Source organism: Pongo abelii, chromosome 16 (genome assembly GCF_028885655.2).
Source record: "Pongo abelii isolate AG06213 chromosome 16, NHGRI_mPonAbe1-v2.0_pri, whole genome shotgun sequence".
Lineage (NCBI taxonomy): Eukaryota > Metazoa > Chordata > Mammalia > Primates > Hominidae > Pongo > Pongo abelii.
In genome coordinates, this window is record NC_072001.2 from 32790376 (window position 1) to 32809417 (window position 19042).

Here is a 19042-nt window from a genome sequence, read left to right on the forward strand (position 1 = left end):
TGAGGACTTAATATGAAATAACCTATGTAAAATATCTCAATCATTTTTCTTATATTTCATGTTGAAATGGTAATATTTTCAATCTGTTGGGATAAGTATGATACATTATTAAAATTATTTTTATTTTTGAGATGGAGTGTTGCTCTGTTGCCCAGGCCAGAGTGCAGTGGTGCAGTCTTGGCTCACTGCAACCTCCGCCTCTTGGGTTCAAGTAGTTCTTCTGCTTCAGCCTCCTGAGCAGCTGGGACTATGGATGTACACCACCACGCCTGGCTGATTTTTGTATGTTTGTAGAGACAAGAGTTTCACCACTTTGGCCAGGCTGGTGTCGAACTCCTGATCTCAAGTAATCTGCCCACCTTGGCCTCCCAAAGTGCTGGGATTACAGGCATGAGCCACTGCACCTGGCCATTATTACAATTAATTTTATGTGTGTGTGTGTATGTGTGTGTGTGTGTGTGTGTGTGTGTTTTATTAATGTGACTAAGAACAATTTTTTTTCCCCCTGAGTTAGAGACTCACTCTGTTGCCTAGACTGGAGTTCAGTGGCACAGTCTCAGCTCACTGCAGCCTCTGCCTCCTGGGTTCAAATGATTCTTCTGCCTCAACCTCCTGAGTGGCTGGGACTACAGATGCATGCCACCATACCTGGCTAATTTGTGTATTTTTAGTAGAGATGGGGTTTCACGATGTTGGCCGGGATGGTCTTGAACTCCCAACCTCAGGTAATCTGCCCGCCTCAGCCTCCCAAAGTGTTGGGATTACAGGCATGAGCCACCGCACCTGGCCATGTTTATTAATACGACTAAGAACATTTTGAATTGCACCTGTGGCTCCACTGGTGTCCTGGGCAGGTGGCTCTGTGGTGTCCACACAGGTTGTCTGCTGTGTCTTCATCTTCGCTGCATGTGACTTTTTGGTTCCTGTGGCACGTGGAGTCCTGTATGGGACATTGGTTCTACAGTAGATTTATACTAAGGATGTACCTACTAAAAAATACAAAATAAAAAGAATAGAAACAAACATAGAAATAAGTATCACCTCACAAAAATTTTGGAAAGTAGAAAAAGGAAGATGCATTCACAGCTTTTCAGTAGCCGATATCCAGGCTGTCTTCATAAGCATGGATAACGTGTCCCTCTCCTGCATGGATAGACACCGTTTTCTCACCTTAAGTGTTTGTGATTGAAGAATTCTTGATGTGTTGACTTGGAGGATGCAGTTGTTGAACAGTAGTTTATCTAAAGATTGTAAGAAACTTTTGGAAACATTTCATGTCCTTGTTTCCCTTGGAGAACGTGGGTTGAAGAAATCGCCGCTTGCCAAAAATAAGCCGTGAAACGGATTTCAGAGCAACTCTAGTTACATGCTGCGAGGAGCCACGGAATACCGTTTACATTTGAAAATAGAGGGCTGTGAAGTTTTTATAAGTAGTGAACCCCGTCAGAATTGCACATTTTGATTATGGCTCTAAATTTTATATTAAAGAAATAAAAATTTTATCGTATTTTATTACCGTCTTTTGCTCCTTCAGGTGTAGCATACATGCTAGACTCTAGACCTGTTTCTTGTGTTACAGTGGTGTTACCCAGGCAGGTTATCAGGTAGTGAAGGTGATGTCTGGTGGTGGTGGTGAGCCCAGTGAGGGCACATCCTTGCTGTGTGTGATGAGGGCCTGTGGGTTGCTGTGGGATTCCCAAACCCTGGCTCCTCAGTTTCCTGCTTCTGTCCTTACTCACACTGCTGGTGGTTTTCTGGTGTGAGCCGCAGGGGCAAGTGGGATTGACAAGCCTGCTGTCACATTAGGAACCTGAGTTAAAGTGGAGCTGAAAGCATGTCCTCGCTCTTGATGTTGTGCAGAGAACCACTTGTGCTTCTGGCCCAATGGGGCGGGTGGAACCAGGCCCTGGTTTGGCTCTCCTCCCCTCCATGTTCCCCTGTCCTGTCTGATTTGCTTTCATACTGACATAAGAGTTACTTTCCCTCGGCCTCCCAAAGTGCTGGTATTACAGGCATTAGCCACTGCGCCCGGCCAGCATCCTTTCAAGTACTGGGGTACACCCAAGCTCCCAGCTTCTAGCTAGGAGTCATTTGGTCCCTCTTTATCCCAAAGGACCTGCCACCGTCATTGGTTCCCAAAGCCCAGCAGGGTCCAGGCTCTTCAGCCTCCAACCACTTTGCATTTCTTTTCTGCTTTTCGTTCATGGAGATAAAGATTAACTTATTTTTCAGCCTGGGCATGTCTTTTTTATGTACTTTATTTTTTATTTTTATTTTTTGAGATGGAGTCTCACTCTGTCACCCAGGCTGGAATGCAGTGGCGGGATCTCGTTTCACTGCAACCTCCGCCTCGTGGGTTCAAGTGATTCTCCTGCCTCAGCCTCCTGAGTAGCTGGGACTACAGGTGTGCACCACTATGCCCAGCTAATTTTTATATTTTTAGTAGAGACAGGGTGTTGCCATATTGGCCAGGCTGGTCTCGAACTCCTGGCTTCAAGTGATCCTCCTACGTCAGCCTCCCAGAGTGCTGGGATTACAGGATTACAGGCATGACCACCACGTGCGGCCTTTATTTACTTTGTATATCATGTATTACTGCTGCAGTTTGCAGAAGAGAGGATGCCCTCAAACCTAACTTCTCCAGACCATCCCAAATGGGAAGTCTGCTCCACGTCAACAGTGTTGTTGCTTTTAAAGACTATACGTCAACATGCCAGATTATAGCAAAAGGATGTCGAGGGCACAATAGGACAGCAAGCCTGAGAGTCCTGGAGAGAAGGTGGCAGAGCTGCGTTTTGAAGGTGGTTCCTTCTTCAGACCCTGCCCTTCCTGCCTTGTTCCTCCAGTTGCGAGATTTGCTGTTGGAGCTCCTCCACGGGCGAAGAGGTGAGGCTGGACTGAGAGGGAGATGGAGAAGCTGCCAGAGGTTCTTTTGGATCTAGAATTGACAGAGCAGTTCCAGCCAGGTCTGGAGGTGGGTGCTGTCACTCAGCCCCCAAGGGAATGGTACTGATTGAAGAATGTGGCAAGAACTCCCTGGCCGGGAGAGGGAGGTGCTCGCTCCTTTGAATCGCCTGAGCCCAGGCTGGAAGGCCCAAGGGGGAGGACGAGGCCAGCTCACTCCATCTCCATCCCCTCCCTTTAACCCTGAGCTAGTCACCCTCCCAGATTCCAGTCCCTTTTCCTAAGTGCCCTCCCTGCAAAGTCTGCACAGAGCAGCGCTCCCTCGCGCCAGCTCGCCCCACACTTTCTTGTCTTTCAGCAACCCCATGGGTTTGAACCTGAGATGATTCATTTTCCTAAAAGCCTCTTTGGGCTGAGGGAAGGTGTGGGTGGCTCTGCCAGTTTTGGAGTGGGGGTCGCCTCTTCTCAGAGCCGCTGCGAGGGCCAGGGCCACCCTCCCAGGCGGGTGTCTCTGGGCTGGGCAGCAGCTTTGTAGGCAGCCCGGGCCATCCCCACTGGTCTGGGAGGCTGGGGGTGCACCGGCTCCTGCTCCTGATAGAGCCAAGGCACCTTCCTTACCTGAGAGCTGACTTTCTTGAAGAGTGGGCACAGAGGAGCTGGCACCCTGGGTGGTGTAGGCACCCAGGAGAAAATCTGCGGCTCAGTCTCAGGGAGAAGTCTCCACCAGCACAGCTGTTGTAGAGATGGGGAAACTGGGCTGAGAGGGAAGGGGGCTTGCCCAACTCACCAGCCCTGGAATGTTTTGAGCTTTGGGGGTGGATCTCCCAGGAAATGTGTTTTATGGCACCACCGCCTCTGGTCACCCACCCTGTGTGGCGGGCCTGGACAGCCAGCTTGACTGAGGGCCAGGCTGGTGAAGTCAAACCTACCACTCAGGAAGGAGACCCAGCCCTTCTCCAGACAGAGTTCAAATGTGAGGACTGCCTTCTTTGGGCCTCAAATTCCCCACATGAATTCCAAGGACCCCTCTAGCTCCTACACCCTGGGCCAAGGTTTCCTCTGAGCCCCAGTCAGCCTAGAGGACCTAGGATACATCTTCCTTGGACAGAGACCCACCATACGGGCAGCAGGAGGTAGGGGTGGGGGTAGGCAAGGTTCCCGTGGGGAGGTGGAGCTGTCATCAGAGATGGTGTCTGCAGACAGTGGGTGTATCGTGGCTCTGCTACTACTTGCTGGGTGGCCCCATGACGTTTCTTTCCCCGCTCTGGACCTCAGTTTCCCTATCTGTTCTGTGGAGATAAGATGCCTGCCTGCATATTTGTGGACTGGGATGTGTGGGGGCCAGTTGCAGTGTTTCTTGGTGTGGTCCTGGGGCAGCCTGCACCACCCCATAGAGATTTCTGGGCCCCACCCTAGGCTCACAGGACCAGAATCTCTGGGAATGAAGCCTGGGAATTTGCATTTCCACAGGCATCTGGCTGATTCTGACATGATTGAAAAGCACTAATAGTATATAGCAAGCTCTTTATAACAGGTAAATTCATAGCTGCCTTTTACTAAATATAAATCTCGCCTTCCCTTCCTCAGTTAAGGACACACACCGCAGTCGAAAATCACTGTGCCTTTCCAGATGCAGAATCTGACGTTTCCGATGAGATTCTGTTAAGTGTTGCTTTCTGTAGTTTGTATTCCAAAACAAGGGGAATATCTTTCCATTTTTTCAATATAAATGTTTAGGTCAGATACGCTTTTCCAAACTGGACACACACACTCTCACAGTTTAGGATTTCAGCTATGGCTTCCTCTCAAATTATTAGCCTCTTTCTGCCAGGGAGCAGTTTTTCCCAGACAAGACCCTGGACAGAGGCTGGTGGGGCCCCTTATCAGAATCACTAGATCATGACTGACTCCTAGAGGTGGCTTTTTCTGCTTAAGTGTCAGCCCATGGGCTGGGATGTGACCCCCAACGTTGTGGTAGAAGCTTCCACCCATCTTGGGCCCCCCCTGCCATCTATGGGGAAAGGCCTGTCCCTTGTCTTCTGGGCCCAGCTGGCCTCACAGGCATTCAGCAGATTGGAAAGTCAAAGCATGTGCTGTGCTTGGCTAGGCTCTCCTGCGCCCCTTTTTGGGGTGAGGTGGAGTGCATCCAGCCCCCAGAATCCCTGCCATTTATTTCCCCCCTCATCCCCACCCCCATACACACAAGTACAAACACAGGCACAGTCACTGGCGCACACCACTCTGGACAGCACAATTTCCAGCCTCAGGGGGGCAGTTTCCTTACAGGGAAGTTAATGAGGCACTAAAGAAGGCTCAGGGGACAGGGAGAAAATCTATCGAGAAGAGGCTCCTAGACCTGGTTCTGCCTCTGAATTGCTGGGGGTCCTTGAGAAAGTTGCTTTCCCTCTCTGGTCTCAGTTTCCTCAGGTGAGAAATGGGCTGGCCAAATGGTCTAAGGTTCTGGGAACCTCTAAGTCAGAGCCTGTAGCTGGTGGTCAAGATGAGGGAGAGGCCCTCAGGCTCAGCCGAATGCCTGAGAGTCAGGACAGGCCCAAAGGTGAGCAACCTGAGCACATCAGGTGGGTTCAAAGCTGGTGCATGAGCCCCACAGCCTGCAGAGCAGCTCTGGACTCGGGAGCCCGCTCGCACCAGCCCAGTGGGACTTCAGAGATGTGGGGTCCAGCCTCTCCTACTGTTGCAGGGCTGGGGGCCGGGAGCTGCAGATTCTGACCCCACAGCTGCCTTAGACATGCCAGATGGGCTGGGGCAAGACACACCCCTCTCTATGAACTGAGCAGTCAGTCCAAATAGATACACTAAAGAAGGGCTGTGGGATGGACCCAGCTGTAGCCTGGGGCTACAGACTAGCTTCCAGGGTACTCAAGCAGCTGGCCTCTGGGGTAGCAGCCCCGGGTATGAGAGGCAGGACTCAGAATCTAGGCCAAGCCTCTACAGGAATCCCCTCTGGAGAGCCCGGGCACTCTGCAGGAGGGGCAGCAGGCAGCAGGTGCACCAGGAGCATGTTTCACAAGGTGCCCAATATTGCATCTGCTCAGATAGGCAGCGAGTTGGAAAGTGGATGCAGTAGGCAGGGGGGCGGCTGCTCCCCACAGCCAGGAGTCCAGCCCAGCACCCACCTGAGTCCGCCTCAGTCCTGCTCAACTGGGTTATCTGTGCTCTTGGCCCTCTGGTCCCACCCACAGAGGGAGGGCTTTGGGACGACCAGGTGAGCTGGCCCTTGTGGGAGGATGTAACTGACTCCTGAGCCTGGTGAGCCAGGCAGCCCCTCAGCAGCGTCCCCACCCCCATGTCTCCAGCCCCCCTCATTCCCTGATCCTCCCATCCGCTCCCCTGACCCAGCGGTTTCCTCTGCTCACTCTCTTTTCCTGCTCCCAGGCTCGCCTGGTCACGTGTCCTTCACTCTCCTCTGAGTCTCCCTCTTTCCAAGCCGCCTCCACTCTACTTGACACACTCTCCCCTAAGACACCAGAGTACACAAGCGCAAGTCCCCGCACCTCAACTTTACTCCCAGACATGGGAGGGAGATGACATGAAGACCCAAACACCCCTTGGCAAGAGATCTGGGGTATGCAGAGGGGCAGATCTGAGGCTGTGGAAGCTCCAGGGGCTCCCTGCGGGAGGCTGCATGTAAGCTGGCTATTGAATGTGGCTCTGAGCTGAGACCCCTCCTTGAAGCTCCAGACCAGGAGCCAGCTGCTAGCTCGACCCCTCCATTTGGTGCCTCAGAGAAACCTTGCACTCTGTAGGTCTAACTCTGAACCCAGAAAATCCCCCCATGTTGGCCCTGTCTCTTCATAGGGAAAGCACCACCTCAGACCCAGTTCTGCACCAAACCCACATTTGAGTCATGGGGCTCCTGCCCTGCACTGTGAGCACTCTGGATAAGCCAGTGCCGAGGGGGAAAGAGCTCTGAATGCCAAGCCAGAACATGAGCTTCAACTCCACCTCCAGCTCTGGGAGCTGTGGGCGGGGAAGGGCCCTAGTCCAGTTTGCTGTAGAAAGACCAGTCTGCCACTGTATGGCACATGGATGGCAGGGGCAGAGTGCAGGTGGAGAGAATAGAAGGTGGGCAGGGCAGGGGAGGCAGGGACATGGCTGTAGCCGTGGAGATGGGAGGACAGACAGGACTTGGGGGCTACTTGGATGAACCAAGGGAGGGGTCAGGAAGAGACACCCAGTTTTGTATCAGATGTGTAGAGCGTGGGATGCTGTTCATTGATCGAGGGAGGGGGAGGAGGAGGAGGTATGGCATGGGGAGGAGGTAGCTGAGCTCTGTCATTAATGTCATTTGAAGTCCCCAGGGAAAGAAAGGCCTGCCAGCGCCTTCACTGCTTCAGCCAGCTCTCAGGGTGTCTGTGCTCCCTGGCCCTCTCAGCTCCTGCTTCATAGCTGTCAGCTGCAGTGGGGGACAGCTGCACAAGGGCCCAGCATGTCTGTGTGGTTACCCAGGGGACTGCCGCGTGGCCCATGCCGAGCAGAAACTGATGGACGACCTTCTGAACAAAACCCGTTACAACAACCTGCTCCGCCCAGCCGCCACCTCCTCACAGCTCATCTCCATCGAGACGGAGCTCTCCCTGGCCCAGTGCATCAGTGTGGTAGGTGCAGAGGGTACCTGTGGCTCAGGCTCAGGCAAAGAGGCATCTCATGCGCAAGCCCCAAGCAGTCAATGTCCAGAGGAATGAAATGACTAGAGTTGACTTAGACTCACCAGTACACGGTGGGGAGGCTGGAGGAGGGTCCATGAGGTTTATAGGTGTCCAATATTTAATGAGGTCATGGTTTTGTTAACAAAGAAGAAATGAGGGTGGGAGCGGGATCACCACTGGCTAGGCAGCCAATGGGCCTGCAGAGACTCTGCTCAGCTGAGTCTCCAGCATGACCATGAGCTTCTCCTCCTCATCCTCCCAGCCCCACCCTACTCTCTCCCCCAGCTTGCTCAACAGGTGACCTTACAGGCTCCCTACTTGTTGGGGAAAATAAGAACCAGACTGGGGGAACTGATGGGTACAGAGGCCCAGGTGTAGGCGCAGGACCACAGGCGGTGCAGCGTCTACTGAGCCAGGCGGGTGAGGGTCTGGAGAGTGGGCATGGCTGCTGCAGGCATGGAAAGGAGGGGCAGATGGCGGCACTCCCAGGGCCCATTGTCAGGGTATCCATATGTGGACGTGTGCAGAGGTGGGGGCGCTGAGGGAGGAGGGGCCAGGGAATTTCTCATCTTCTCTCTACTGCCTCTGAGTTGGAGATGTCAGAGGGAGCCATGGCCCACTGTAAAGTGACACAATGTCCCCACCCACAGGGTTAGAACCCCTCCCCTGGAAGCAGCTCTGAGGGGAACAGTCACATGTAGAGAGTGCAGGACGCTGTGTCCAGCCGGGGGAAGGAGGTCACCAAGGTGGTTGACCCTCCTCTGGCCAGGTGGCTGTCTTCTGACACACCAGCCTCTCTCTCTAGTGTGGTGGGCCCCACACACCCAGCCTGTGAAACCTACAGCCCTCAAGAAGGCTTTGGCCAAATTAATGAGCGGCTCCCTCTCCCAGGAGGAAGCACAGCTGAAGGATGCGGAGGGCAGTAGAGTTGTGTATGCTCCACCCCCTCTCTCCACAGTGGGACGGAAAGAAGGGGGCTTTCAGCCAGGCTGGCCCAGGCTGGGGTCTGAGTGTCACTGTCCAGCTATTGGCTTCTTGCTTAATGGGTGAGCCCAGCTGCTCCTGTGCAGCTGCCGCCCTAGTGAGGGTGAACCGGCAGGTGAGTTACATTTCTGAAAGCCTGGGAATACAGTCAATATTAGGCTGTGGGCTGCTGGGCCAGGAAGGGGTGTTTATTTTTCAGGGTTTGTTTATCTATTGAGTTGATGAGGGAGGGTTATAGGTACAACCAGTTTAAAGATGGAAATTTTGAGAGAGCAGGCAGGGATTTAGTGCTGGGTAAGCCTTGTCAAAGCGGCTCTTTTGGGGTGGCCAGAATCCAGTACCAATGTCCTCAGCATGTTCGTCAGCTGCTGGGGGAGTGCCGGACAGGATGAAAGCACAGGAACACTTTCTGGATGATAGAAATACTCTGTATCTTCAAAGGAGGTAGGTTCCATGGGTAATGTTAAATGAGTTAAAACTCATCAAAATGTAAACCAGATCTGTGCATTTCACTGAATATAAATTATACCTCCAATTAAAAACATTTTTTTAAAAGACAGATGGGCTGGATGCAGTGGCTCACACTTGTAATCCCAGCACTTTGGGAGGCTGAGGCAGGTAGATCACCTGAGTCAGGAGCTCGATACACCAGCCTGGAAAACATGGTGAAATCCTGTCTCTATTAAAGGTATACAAAAAAATTAGCCAGGCATGGTGGCACACGCCTGTAATCTCAGCTACTCGGGAAGCTGAGGCAGGAGAATTGCTTGAACCCAGGAGGCAGAAGTTACAGTGAGCAGAGATCGTGCCACTGCACTAGCACCTGGGCAACAGAGTGAGACTCTATCTCAAAAACAACAAAAAAAGGACAGATGAAGGTTTTCAACTTTCACTAAAGGCAGAGGAGCTTGTTACAGATTCGCCTCCCCACAAGAGCAGTTAGAAAAACTGGACAAAAGTGTGCCCTGCCCCCAATCAAAAACAGTTGTTGGAAGGTAACTGAAGACCTCAGCCAGAACTTGAGTGAACAGGCCTAGGAGGTGACCCTGACAGTCTGTGGTGCTTTTCCCACATTTGGTGATTGGTCAACAGTAGAGGGCTAAGAGGCTAAGAAACTGAGTATGAAGTAGTACTTAAGGGGCTGGAGAGCCTACCTGAATATTTGGCACTCTCACAGGGCTGAAATGATCTAATGAGAATTTGGGTCCCGGGAAGGAGATGGGACCTCGGTGGGGACCCTGGAAGGGCCACCCCTAGGAGTCCAAATGAATAAAACATAGACCAGCCGTCACAAAACCTAAAACTTGCTTTGAACCAGCTTAGTCCCAAACTAGATGAAGGCGATCTGCCCTTACTCCAGTTGTGTGCCATAAAGTCAAAGTCAATACTCTCTGGAGGCAGAACAAAGTTTATTAGGAATGCCATAAGACAACACAAGACTAAACGAGAAAGACCAAGAAAAAACACAATAGAAACATACATGTAAGGAAGAAACTTTTTTTTTTTTTTTGAGACGGAGTCTCACTCTGTCACCCAGGCTTGAGTGCAGTGGCACGATCTCAGCTCACTGCAACCTCTGCCTCCCAGGTTCAAGCGATTCTCCTGCCTCAGCCTCCCAAGTAGCTGGGATTACAGGCACGCACCACCATGCCCGGCTAATTTTTGTATTGGCCAGGCTGGTCTTGAACTCCTGACCTCAGGTCATCCATTCACCTCGGTCTCCCAAGTTGCTGGGATTACAGGCGTGAGCCACCGCGCCTGGCCAGTATTTTGCCACAATTTAAAATAAATAAATGTTTTTTTTCAGGTTTGTGCTCAGACTCTCTTCTAAACAGTCACGTGGCGGCTTACTCTTCTCCAGGCCTTGCTGCTGGCTTTTACATGTTTATTGTTTTTGCGTTCTTGTCATTTGCTCGGTAGATGGCAGCTTCCAGGTGCTCCTAAGGGGCCAGGAAAGAGAGTGAGAAGGCACAGAGGTTGCCAGGTCATCCTGCTTGGGGCCCCGCCCTCATCACCTCCCTCAACCGGGTCTCCTGCAACTATTGGTGGCCCATGTCGGCCACCGCTTCGCCCTGAGCTTCCTGCTGTTGCAGCTGGGCAGTGCCTCCTTCTCAGAGGCCAGCTGCGGATAGGTGGCCACGTACTGCTGCAGGTGACCCAGGTAATTGTCTCGCTGCTGCTGCAGACTCTGAGCCTCTTGGCTCTTCAGCTCCACCTGCAGGATAGGCGTCAGGGTAGGTAGTGGCTGGCTTCCAGATTCTGGACCCATAAACAGGGTGGCGAGGGCACTGTGGGGCTCTGTCGCCTGCCCAGGCCCCTTGCCCTGGCCCCTTCCTCCAGGCCTAAATGACTGCCTCCCTTGCCTAGAGGCCCATGCCTCCCTCCGCAGCCTCAACTCTCACACCCTTCTTCCCACCATTTAAACTGTAGGCCACAGACTGGTGGAAAAGCAGAGGGAGCCAACCACCATCTGCTAAGTTGTGGTGAGGTCGTTCTGTATGATCTCCAGGGTTTCCACACACCTTCGTCTGCTCCCCCCAGAGCTCGGCCTTCCTCCCCAGCTCTCCCAGCCTCTCCTCCAGCTCCTGCAGCCTCACCTCCAGTTCCTGCATCTTCTCCTCCTGGTGCCGCAGCCTCACTTCCTGCTCCCACATCTTCTTCTCCTGCCTCTGCATCTTCTCCTCCTGTTCCTGCATTTTCTCTTCCTGCTCCCCCATCTTCTCTTCCTGTTCCTGCATCATCTCCTCCTGCTCACGTATCTTCTCCTCCTGCTCCCGCATCATATCTTTCTGCTTCCGCACCTTCTCCTCCTGCCTCCACATCTTCTCCTCCTGCTCCCTTATCTTCTCCTCCTGCTCTCTTATCTTCTCCTCCTGCTTCCACATCTTCTCCTCCTGCCTCCGCATCTTCTCCTCCTGCTCCCGCCTCTTTTCCTCCTGCTCCTGTATCTTCTTCTCCTGCCTCCACACCTTCTCCTGCTGCTCCCGTATCTTCTCCTCCTGCCTCATCTTCTCCTCCTGCTCCTGCCTCTTTTCCTCCTCCCGTATCTTCTCCTGCTCGTGCATCTTCTCCTCCTGCCTCCACATCTTCTCCTCCTGCTCCCATATCTTCTCCTCCTGCTTGTGTATCTTCTCCTCCTGCCTCCACATCTTCTGCTCCTGCTCCTGCCTCTTCTCCTGCTCGCGTATCTTCTCCTGCTCCTGCCTCTTCTCCTCCTCCTCCCGTATCTTCTCCTGCTCGTGTATCTTCTCCTCCAGCTCCCGTATCTTCTCCTCCTTCTCTCGCATTATCTCCTCCTGCCTCCGCATCTTCTCCTCCTGCTCCTTCCTCTTCTCCTGCTCGTGTATCTTCTCCTGCTCCTCCCTCTTCTCCTCCTCCTCCCGTATCTTCTCCTGCTCATGTATCTTCTCCTCCAGCTCCCGTATCTTCTCCTCCTTCTCTCGCATTATCTCCTCCTGCCTCCGCATCTTCTCCTCCTGCTCCTTCCTCTTCTCCTGCTCGTGTATCTTCTCCTGCTCCTGCCTCTTCTCCTCCTCCTCCCGTATCTTCTCCTGCTCGTGTATCTTCTCCTCCAGCTCCCGTATCTTCTCCTCCTTCTCTCGCATCATCTCCTCCTGCCTCCGCATCTTCTCCTCCTGCTCCCATATCTTCTTCTCCTGCTCCTGTATCTTCTTCTCCCACTCCCATATCTTCTCCTCCCGCTCCCTTATCTTCTCCTCCCGCTCCCGTATCTTCTCCTCCTGCCTCCACATCTTCTCCTCCTGTTGCTGGTTCAGGTGGTTCCACAACTCGTTCTCTTCCACCTGGGCTTGGAGCTTTGCTGACACACTCTGCAGCTCCTTACCCAGGTGGTCAGCTTCTGCATGCAGCTGCTGCTGGAATAGTGAAAGTGTTGGTTTGAACCTCAGAAGGAAACAGACTCATGAGCTAGCCATATAAATGTAATCTATAGGCCAGGCACGGTGGCTCATTCCTGTAATCCCAGCACTTTGGGAGGCTGAGGCGGGCGGATCACGAGGTCAGGAAATGGAGACCATCCTGGTTAACACGGTGAGACTCCATCTCTACTAAAAATACAAAAAATTAGCCGGGTGTGGTGGTGGGCGCCTGTAGTCCCAGCTACTTGGGAGGCTGAGGCTGGAGAATGGCGTGAACCCGGGGGGCGGAGCTTGCAGTGAGCCAAGATTGTGCCACTGCACTCTGGCCTGGGTGAAAGAGCGAGACTCCAACTCAAAATAAATAAATAAATAAGTAAATGTAATCTATAAAATAATGGTTTTCATCCAGGATCCTTTAAAAAAATATTTTAAGCACTAACTGAGATTCTGATTCCCCAGGCAGGGCCCCAATTTGTACATTTTTAGCACACTCTAGAGGATTCTATGGTGGGACCAGAACAGGGACCCAAATTTTCCAGCTCTTGGCTGGAGCCTCCCCATACCCTGCATGATCCCTAGACCATGGTCCCAGCTGGGTGGGGCTCCCACAACCCCCGGGGCTGCAGCCGCTCACCTGTGGCAGCAGGAGCTTGGCCCTCTCCAGCTTCCTTTTTAGCTCCTTTACATTGAGCTGGATCTCAGACTTTTCAGATTCTACAAGTCGAAGTTTTTCTTGTAGTTTGGCATTTTTCTCCTTCAGTTCCTCATCGGTTATGCTATGGCCAGAGGCAGTAGAGAAAGGAATGAATGAAGAACAGAAAGGACCGCTTTGGTGATCAACCCTCTACTTTCAACCCACAACCACAGAACCGTGGCATTGGTAGGGACCCCAGGAATTAAAGGTCACAGGTGGCAGGCCAGAGAGAAGACATGAGTTGCCTGAGGCTACCCCATGAGTCAGTGGCACAGCCGGAACTAGAGCTTCGCTGTGCACACATGAAAACCTGCAGGAGCCTCTCCCCATGCTCACCTGTACCCCCCACCTCCCAGCACACCACCCACGCTAAGGGCCCTCAGACCTCCCATTCCACCTTCCCCCATCCTACGTGTTCCTGTACAGTTCCAGACTCAGGGTGTCCCTCTCCTTTGTTAACTCCTCGATGTACTGCAAATAGAGAAAGGTTAAGTCAGGACAGAGCAGGCAGAGGAGTAGCTGGACGGCCAGGAACAACAGCTACTGTGACTACTCCACAGTAACACTTCCTCACTCTCAATCACACCTGACATGTTCTCAAGGCATTTCCAGGCCCATGTTCTCATTTGTTTTTCTTTGTTTGTTTGTTTGTTTGTTTGTTTTGGCAGAGTTTCATTCTTGTTGCCCTGACTGGAGTGCAATGGCGTAATCTCGGCTCACCACAACCTCCACCTCCTGGGTTCAAGCGATTCTCCTGCCTCAGCTTCCCGAGTAGCTGGGATTACAGGCATGTGCCACCACACCCGGCTAATTTTGTACTTTTAGTAGAGACGGGGTTTCTTCATGTTGGTCAGTCTAGTCTTGAACTCCTGACCTCAGGTGACCTGCCCACCTCGGCCTCCCAAAGTGCTGGCATTACAGGCATGAGCGAGAGCACCCGGCCCTCATTTGTTTTTCAAAGAACTCAGTGAAGGTGGAAGGGACAGGGAAAGAGATTGAATTTAGGGCTGGCTAACAGGGGCCCAGAGAGCTCAGATAATATTGCTATTGTTATTACTCTTATTACTACCACTGTTGGAATCTTTATTGAGTGCTTCACCAGGCACGATGCTAATAATCCCATTTAATCCTCACAACCTCCACAGGAGATGGTTACCATTATTATCTCTATTGTGTAGGTGAAAAACATGTGGCATTAAAGGTTAAGTGCTGCCTAAGATCACTTAGAGCTGGGATTTCAACACCCAGGTATATCTGATTCTCTAAGCCCATTCTTTTGCTGGAGGTAGGGGCACAGTTAAGAAGGAGGAAATTAATCCTTTGTTGGATTTTTGAAAGGATGACACGTTTGCATAGTCCAAAACTCAGAAAGTCCAGAAGGGAAATATCTCCCCTCCCCCACACTGTGCCTCTATCCTGAGTTTTTTTTATGAATCCTTACAACATGTTTTATGTATATTACCATAATACGTACACACACACACATATATACCTGCTCCCTCTCTCCACACAAATAATAACATACTCAAGATACTCTTCTGTACCTTTATGGTACAAGTACCCTAACCGCCACTTAGGACTTGGCCAAGGCCACAGCCAAGGATGGGCAGGGCGGGCACTTGGCCTCTGAGCTCTATGTCCAGTGCTCGCTCCCCACAGTGCTCCCCAACTCACCTGCAGCAGCCGACTCAGCCCCAGTCTGCCTCTAACAACCACACACAAAAGCAGCAAGAAATGGCAATGCTGCCTTCTGGGCAGGACACTCCATCCTACAGAAGGGAACTTTAGGCTCACTCCTCTATCTGCGAAGCTGGGCTCCCAGGGGACGGGGCAGTGGTTGAACTCACCTTATCCGCCTTCTTCTTCTGTGTAGTGACGGCAGAGAGAGCCTCCTCTAACTCTCCTGCAAACTTCCATGAATCATGCAGGCGGCTGATCAGATCCCTGGCCTCTCCTGGAATGAGAGACATTCAGATGTGGCCCAAGGGACTCCCCTAAAGGCCTGTAAAAGTGCCAGGATGAAGGATGATGGGGTGCCAGATTCCCACCTTCCAACTGCTTGACAGCTTGCTGGCTGTAATAGAGTGCCGTCTGAAGCTCGGTTTTCTGACATGTAAGGATTCGTATGGTATGAACCTGGGCCTTTGGGAGAAAAGACAAGCAAATGCTGAAAGAGAAGCAAAGAAACATTCTCCAGAGGACAGGAGGGAACTTCACACCCTCCACTCACCTCTAGCTCCCTCCTTAGAGCTTCCTGATGTTGGTGGTTTGCCTTCTTTTCCTATAGAAAGAGGAAGACAGAGCTCTTGCTAGGAGGAGGCAGAGATGGCACAGCAAGAGACATGCCCCCAGAATGGCACCACTGCCCCAGGACAGGCCCACCCATGGGACCAGTTTATCAGGGACCCTGTGGGGATGGGGTGGAATAAGGGGTGTGAGCCTTCTTCCCCAGGCTGGGAGTGGGGGAGATGAGACTGGGGCCTCTATATCTGAGTGCCCCCAAACCCAGCGGTCATGTCATGAGCAAACAAAGAAATCGCGTTACTTCTTCCAGCTGAGCTCGGTTCTGTTGTTTCTGTGGGGAGAGTCAAAGGAAGGTGACTGAGGTTGGCCCCCTCAACTCTATTCCCCAGGCCAGGAAGCGGTAGGCAGGGGTCAGGAATGGATTTAAAAGGCACAGTTCTCAGACCCAATGGGAACACAAACTGGTAAACTCTCCTCAACTCCCAAAGAAGAAGGATTTGGGTCTTTGTTGGTTTTTGCCCACAGCCGCGGAACTCAAAGTCTGAAACGATTCTCTTGAAAAGACAGTAACAGAAACCTTCAGAGATGGAGTGTGAGAAAAGCCCACCCTTCTGCCAGCTTGTGATTTAGAAAGGTGCATTCATTCAGCAAACGTTGAGCACATACGGGCCAGGGACAGTTCCTCACAGCAGGGATAGAGGTCAGAAAAGGTGGACAGGAGCCCTTGGCCCCGAGGTTTCCATTCTAGTGGGCCTTTAACTGTCGGGCTCTCAGAGATAACAGAAACCTCTGATACTCTCTAACTCTACCTCAGGAAATGCAAGCCCAAGAAGGAGAGTTTACAGCAGGCCCTGGACTAGGGATTAACATAAAAACACAATGACAAATCCCATTTAAACTTCACAAATACAAGTAAAACAATACCACTCCTGTTTTACAGATGTGAAAAGAGAGGCCCAAAGAGCTCAAGCAATTTGCCCTAAATCATATCCCTAGCAGATGGAGAGGTAGGATTCAAACCCAGAATTCTTAACCAGTACCTGGCAGTTCTTCCACAATCTTAACAATTACCCTCCACCACCCTTTGGGCCCTCTGTCCCCAGGAGCCTGGCCAGCCAAGACTCACATCCTCAGGTGAGTGGCAACCACCGGAAGTGGTTGTCTCAGGGTTAGTGCCATTATTTATTTTCTTCTTTTTGGTGTCGCTTGCTCCTGCACCAACACTAGGGTTGGTCTGGGCATGATGGTCTGTCAACTGTGGAAAGGAAGAGCAGTGATACTCATGAGAACTACAAGCTCCTACAGTCACATCCTGCTTTACAGTTTATACTAAATACTCTTATAGACCATCTGATTTAATGCCACCAACTGTAGGAAATGTTGTCACAATCACTTGGTGACTGAGAGAGATTGATACCATGGCTGAAAAAAAAGGCAGTAATGGAACTTAAACTCAGTTTTCTGACTCTGAGCTCTGGGATTTTGCCACAAATCAGCAGCTGCCAGGGACCAAAACCAGAGGCATTGGTAGAAAAGCAAATACTAAGTAGGCAGGAACTGTACACTCTGTGGTTTAGAGTTATTCACCGTCACACATCTGTTAGTGTTAAGAAGTACACCAGTACCTCTCAAACCTTTACATCAATGTATCCTCATGGCAGAAGGCAGCCTTTCTGTTAAATCCGGGGATTTATCAGAAAGAGGACAACCCAAGCCTCATTTCAGAGAGAAGTCTTGTATACTCTTACAAATCTATGTGACTTTCATCCCTAAGTACATTAATGTTTTGTCTCTCAATAGAATCAAGGGAAACTGATGCTTCAGAAAGATGCCCCATATTTATCCTGTGGCACTCAAAGTACCCCAGGTTGAGATGAGATGAGGAAGACTCAAGCTGTCAAGTCCAGTTTCCCAAGATCTGTTCCACAGAAGATAAGCAGATCTCACTCCAGAAACCAGTGACTGAGGGGCACTCTGGTCCCAGAACAATGGAGAATTCAAATCTGAGGTGCAGAACTCAGAAAAAATGTTAAAGTCTCTCTGGAGAGTAGAAGCCTGGGAGAAAACCAAACCCAACCCATTCTCCCATTGCCACCCAGAGACACTGTCAACATGTTGAGCTCATGGGGGAGGTGTAGGCTTTTCACACTGTCAACATCTGTGATAAGGAAGTCAGGCAGCCTGAAACCTCTCTCTTCTAGGTCCCACAGTCCCCATTCCCCTTCCAGCTGGAAACCTGTGCTGCAACCAGAGGAAACAGAAGTGGGCAAGAACACTTAGGGGACTGGGTCCTAAGACCAAAGGCCGGTCTTGTGGTAGTAATGACAGTTTGTAGAGGGACTGTGACATCACTACATTCCACTCCTCGGTGGAGTGGCGGGGGGAGGGACATATGCGCACAATGCCCAAGTTGCCACTTTGAGACTGGGGAGGGGGGGTCACAAAATTTAGACCCAGGTCCTTGGAGACGTGACCTCAAAGAGCCCCGGGAGGTCAGGCTTGGGGCGGCAGGAGGTGAGGGCCAAGTAAGGAACAAGGAGCCACAGGAGTCACGTCCCCAAAGTCACCCTGTGGCAACTGGTGAGGGCAGGTCCTGGGGCACCCAGGTCCTTGGAGATGTGAGCCCAAAGAGCCCAGGGAGGTCGGGTTTGGGGTAGCAGGAGGTAAGGGCAGAGTATGGAGTTGGAAGCCCCGGGAGTCACCTGCTCAAAGTCACCCTGGGTTGCCGGGCAGGGCAGGGGCAGGACTCATGTGGGGGTTGGGCTGACTGACAAGATTTTGGTGTGGGGATCCCAGAGGTACTGGGGGGGCCCAGCCCAGTGTGCCTCGGGAGTGGCACAGACTGGCAGCAGTTCGGCTGTCAGAGGGGGCCTCAGCTTGGGTTGGGGTGCTGGTGCGTTTACCTTTTCCTTGGCCTCAGCCAATTTGTTCTGTCGGGTTTCTTTGGACATCGTGGGTTGGGTAGGGAGGTGGGGGTGGGTAGGGAGGTGGGGGTGGGTAGGGAGGTGGGGGTGTGTAGGGAGGTGGGGATGGGTAGGGAGGTGGGGGTGGGTAGGGAGGTGGGGGTGTGTAGAGAGGTGGGGGTGCGTAGGGAGGTGGGGGTGTGTAGAGAGGTGGGGGTGTGTAGGGAGGTGGGGGTGGGTAGGGAGGTGGGGGTGGGTAGGGAGGTGGGGGTGGGTAGGGAGGTGGGGTTGGGTAGGGAGGTTGGGGTGGGTAGGGAGGTGGGGGTGGGTAGGGAGGTCGGGGTGTGTAGGGAGGTGGGGGTGGGTAGGGAGGTGGGGGTGGGTAGGGAGGTGGGGGTGTGTAGGGAGGTTGGGGTGTGTAGGGAGGTGGGGATGGGTAGGGAGGTGGGGTTGGGGCCACATCAGCATGATCCAGGTGAGGACAACTATACACCTCCAGTCACCTCTACGTCGCTGTGTGACTGAGCCAGAGGAGGCGTAACCAGGGCTGCACTAGAATGCAGAATAGGGGTGTGGCCTTAATGTTTGAAGCCCATTGGCCAATGAGAAAGATGAAAGGAAAAGGAGGCGTGGCCAGACAGCAGCGTGTCATGAAGGACCTGTGTTGTCACAAGGAAAGCTGCCCATGCAACTGCTGTCCCCGCCCACTCCAGGAGAGGGGCGGGGCTGGCTTTCACTTGAAAAACTTTAAAACTTTATTACCTC

At 52.2% G+C, this 19042-nt stretch overlaps 1 protein-coding gene and 1 pseudogene across 3 annotated transcripts; one reads left to right on the forward strand and one right to left on the reverse strand.

The window, feature by feature from the left end:
* Positions 1–2654: 2654 nt before the first annotated feature.
* LOC129047419 (uncharacterized) lies at positions 2655–6842 on the forward strand (annotated as a pseudogene).
* Positions 6843–9947: 3105 nt separating this feature from the next.
* On the reverse strand, positions 9948–18795 carry LOC112131515 (golgin subfamily A member 6-like protein 1). Of its 3 annotated transcripts, XM_054532476.2 has the most exons (10): positions 18278–18795; positions 16501–16629; positions 15676–15705; positions 15361–15411; positions 15179–15272; positions 14978–15084; positions 13543–13601; positions 13071–13212; positions 11156–12433; positions 9948–10498 (listed from the first exon to the last, which is right to left on the reverse strand). In XM_054532476.2, the coding sequence occupies exons 1-10, from the start codon at positions 18743–18745 to the stop codon at positions 10436–10438; spliced, it is 2421 nt and encodes an 806-aa protein (XP_054388451.2). In that variant the 5' UTR covers positions 18746–18795; the 3' UTR covers positions 9948–10435. The 3 variants fall into 3 exon arrangements, with proteins under 3 accessions (XP_054388451.2, XP_063572611.1, XP_063572610.1); XM_063716541.1 differs by lacking the exon at positions 15676–15705 and having other exon boundaries at positions 11156–12430; XM_063716540.1 differs by lacking the exon at positions 15676–15705.
* Between the last annotated feature and the right edge of the window lie 247 nt (positions 18796–19042).

Excerpts from the sequence above, each read along its gene's own strand:
- LOC112131515 (XM_054532476.2), bottom strand. The coding sequence starts at position 18,745 with ATGCTGATGTGGCCCCAACCCCACCTCCCTACCCATCCCCACCTCCCT. Across the intron at positions 16,630-18,277 it reads TGGCTGAGGCCAAGGAAAAG|TTGACAGACCATCATGCCCA; the intron begins GTAAACGCACCA and ends TCCTTTCCACAG. Across the intron at positions 13,602-14,977 it reads AGAAGAAGAAGGCGGATAAG|TACATCGAGGAGTTAACAAA; the intron begins GTGAGTTCAACC and ends CTCTATTTGCAG.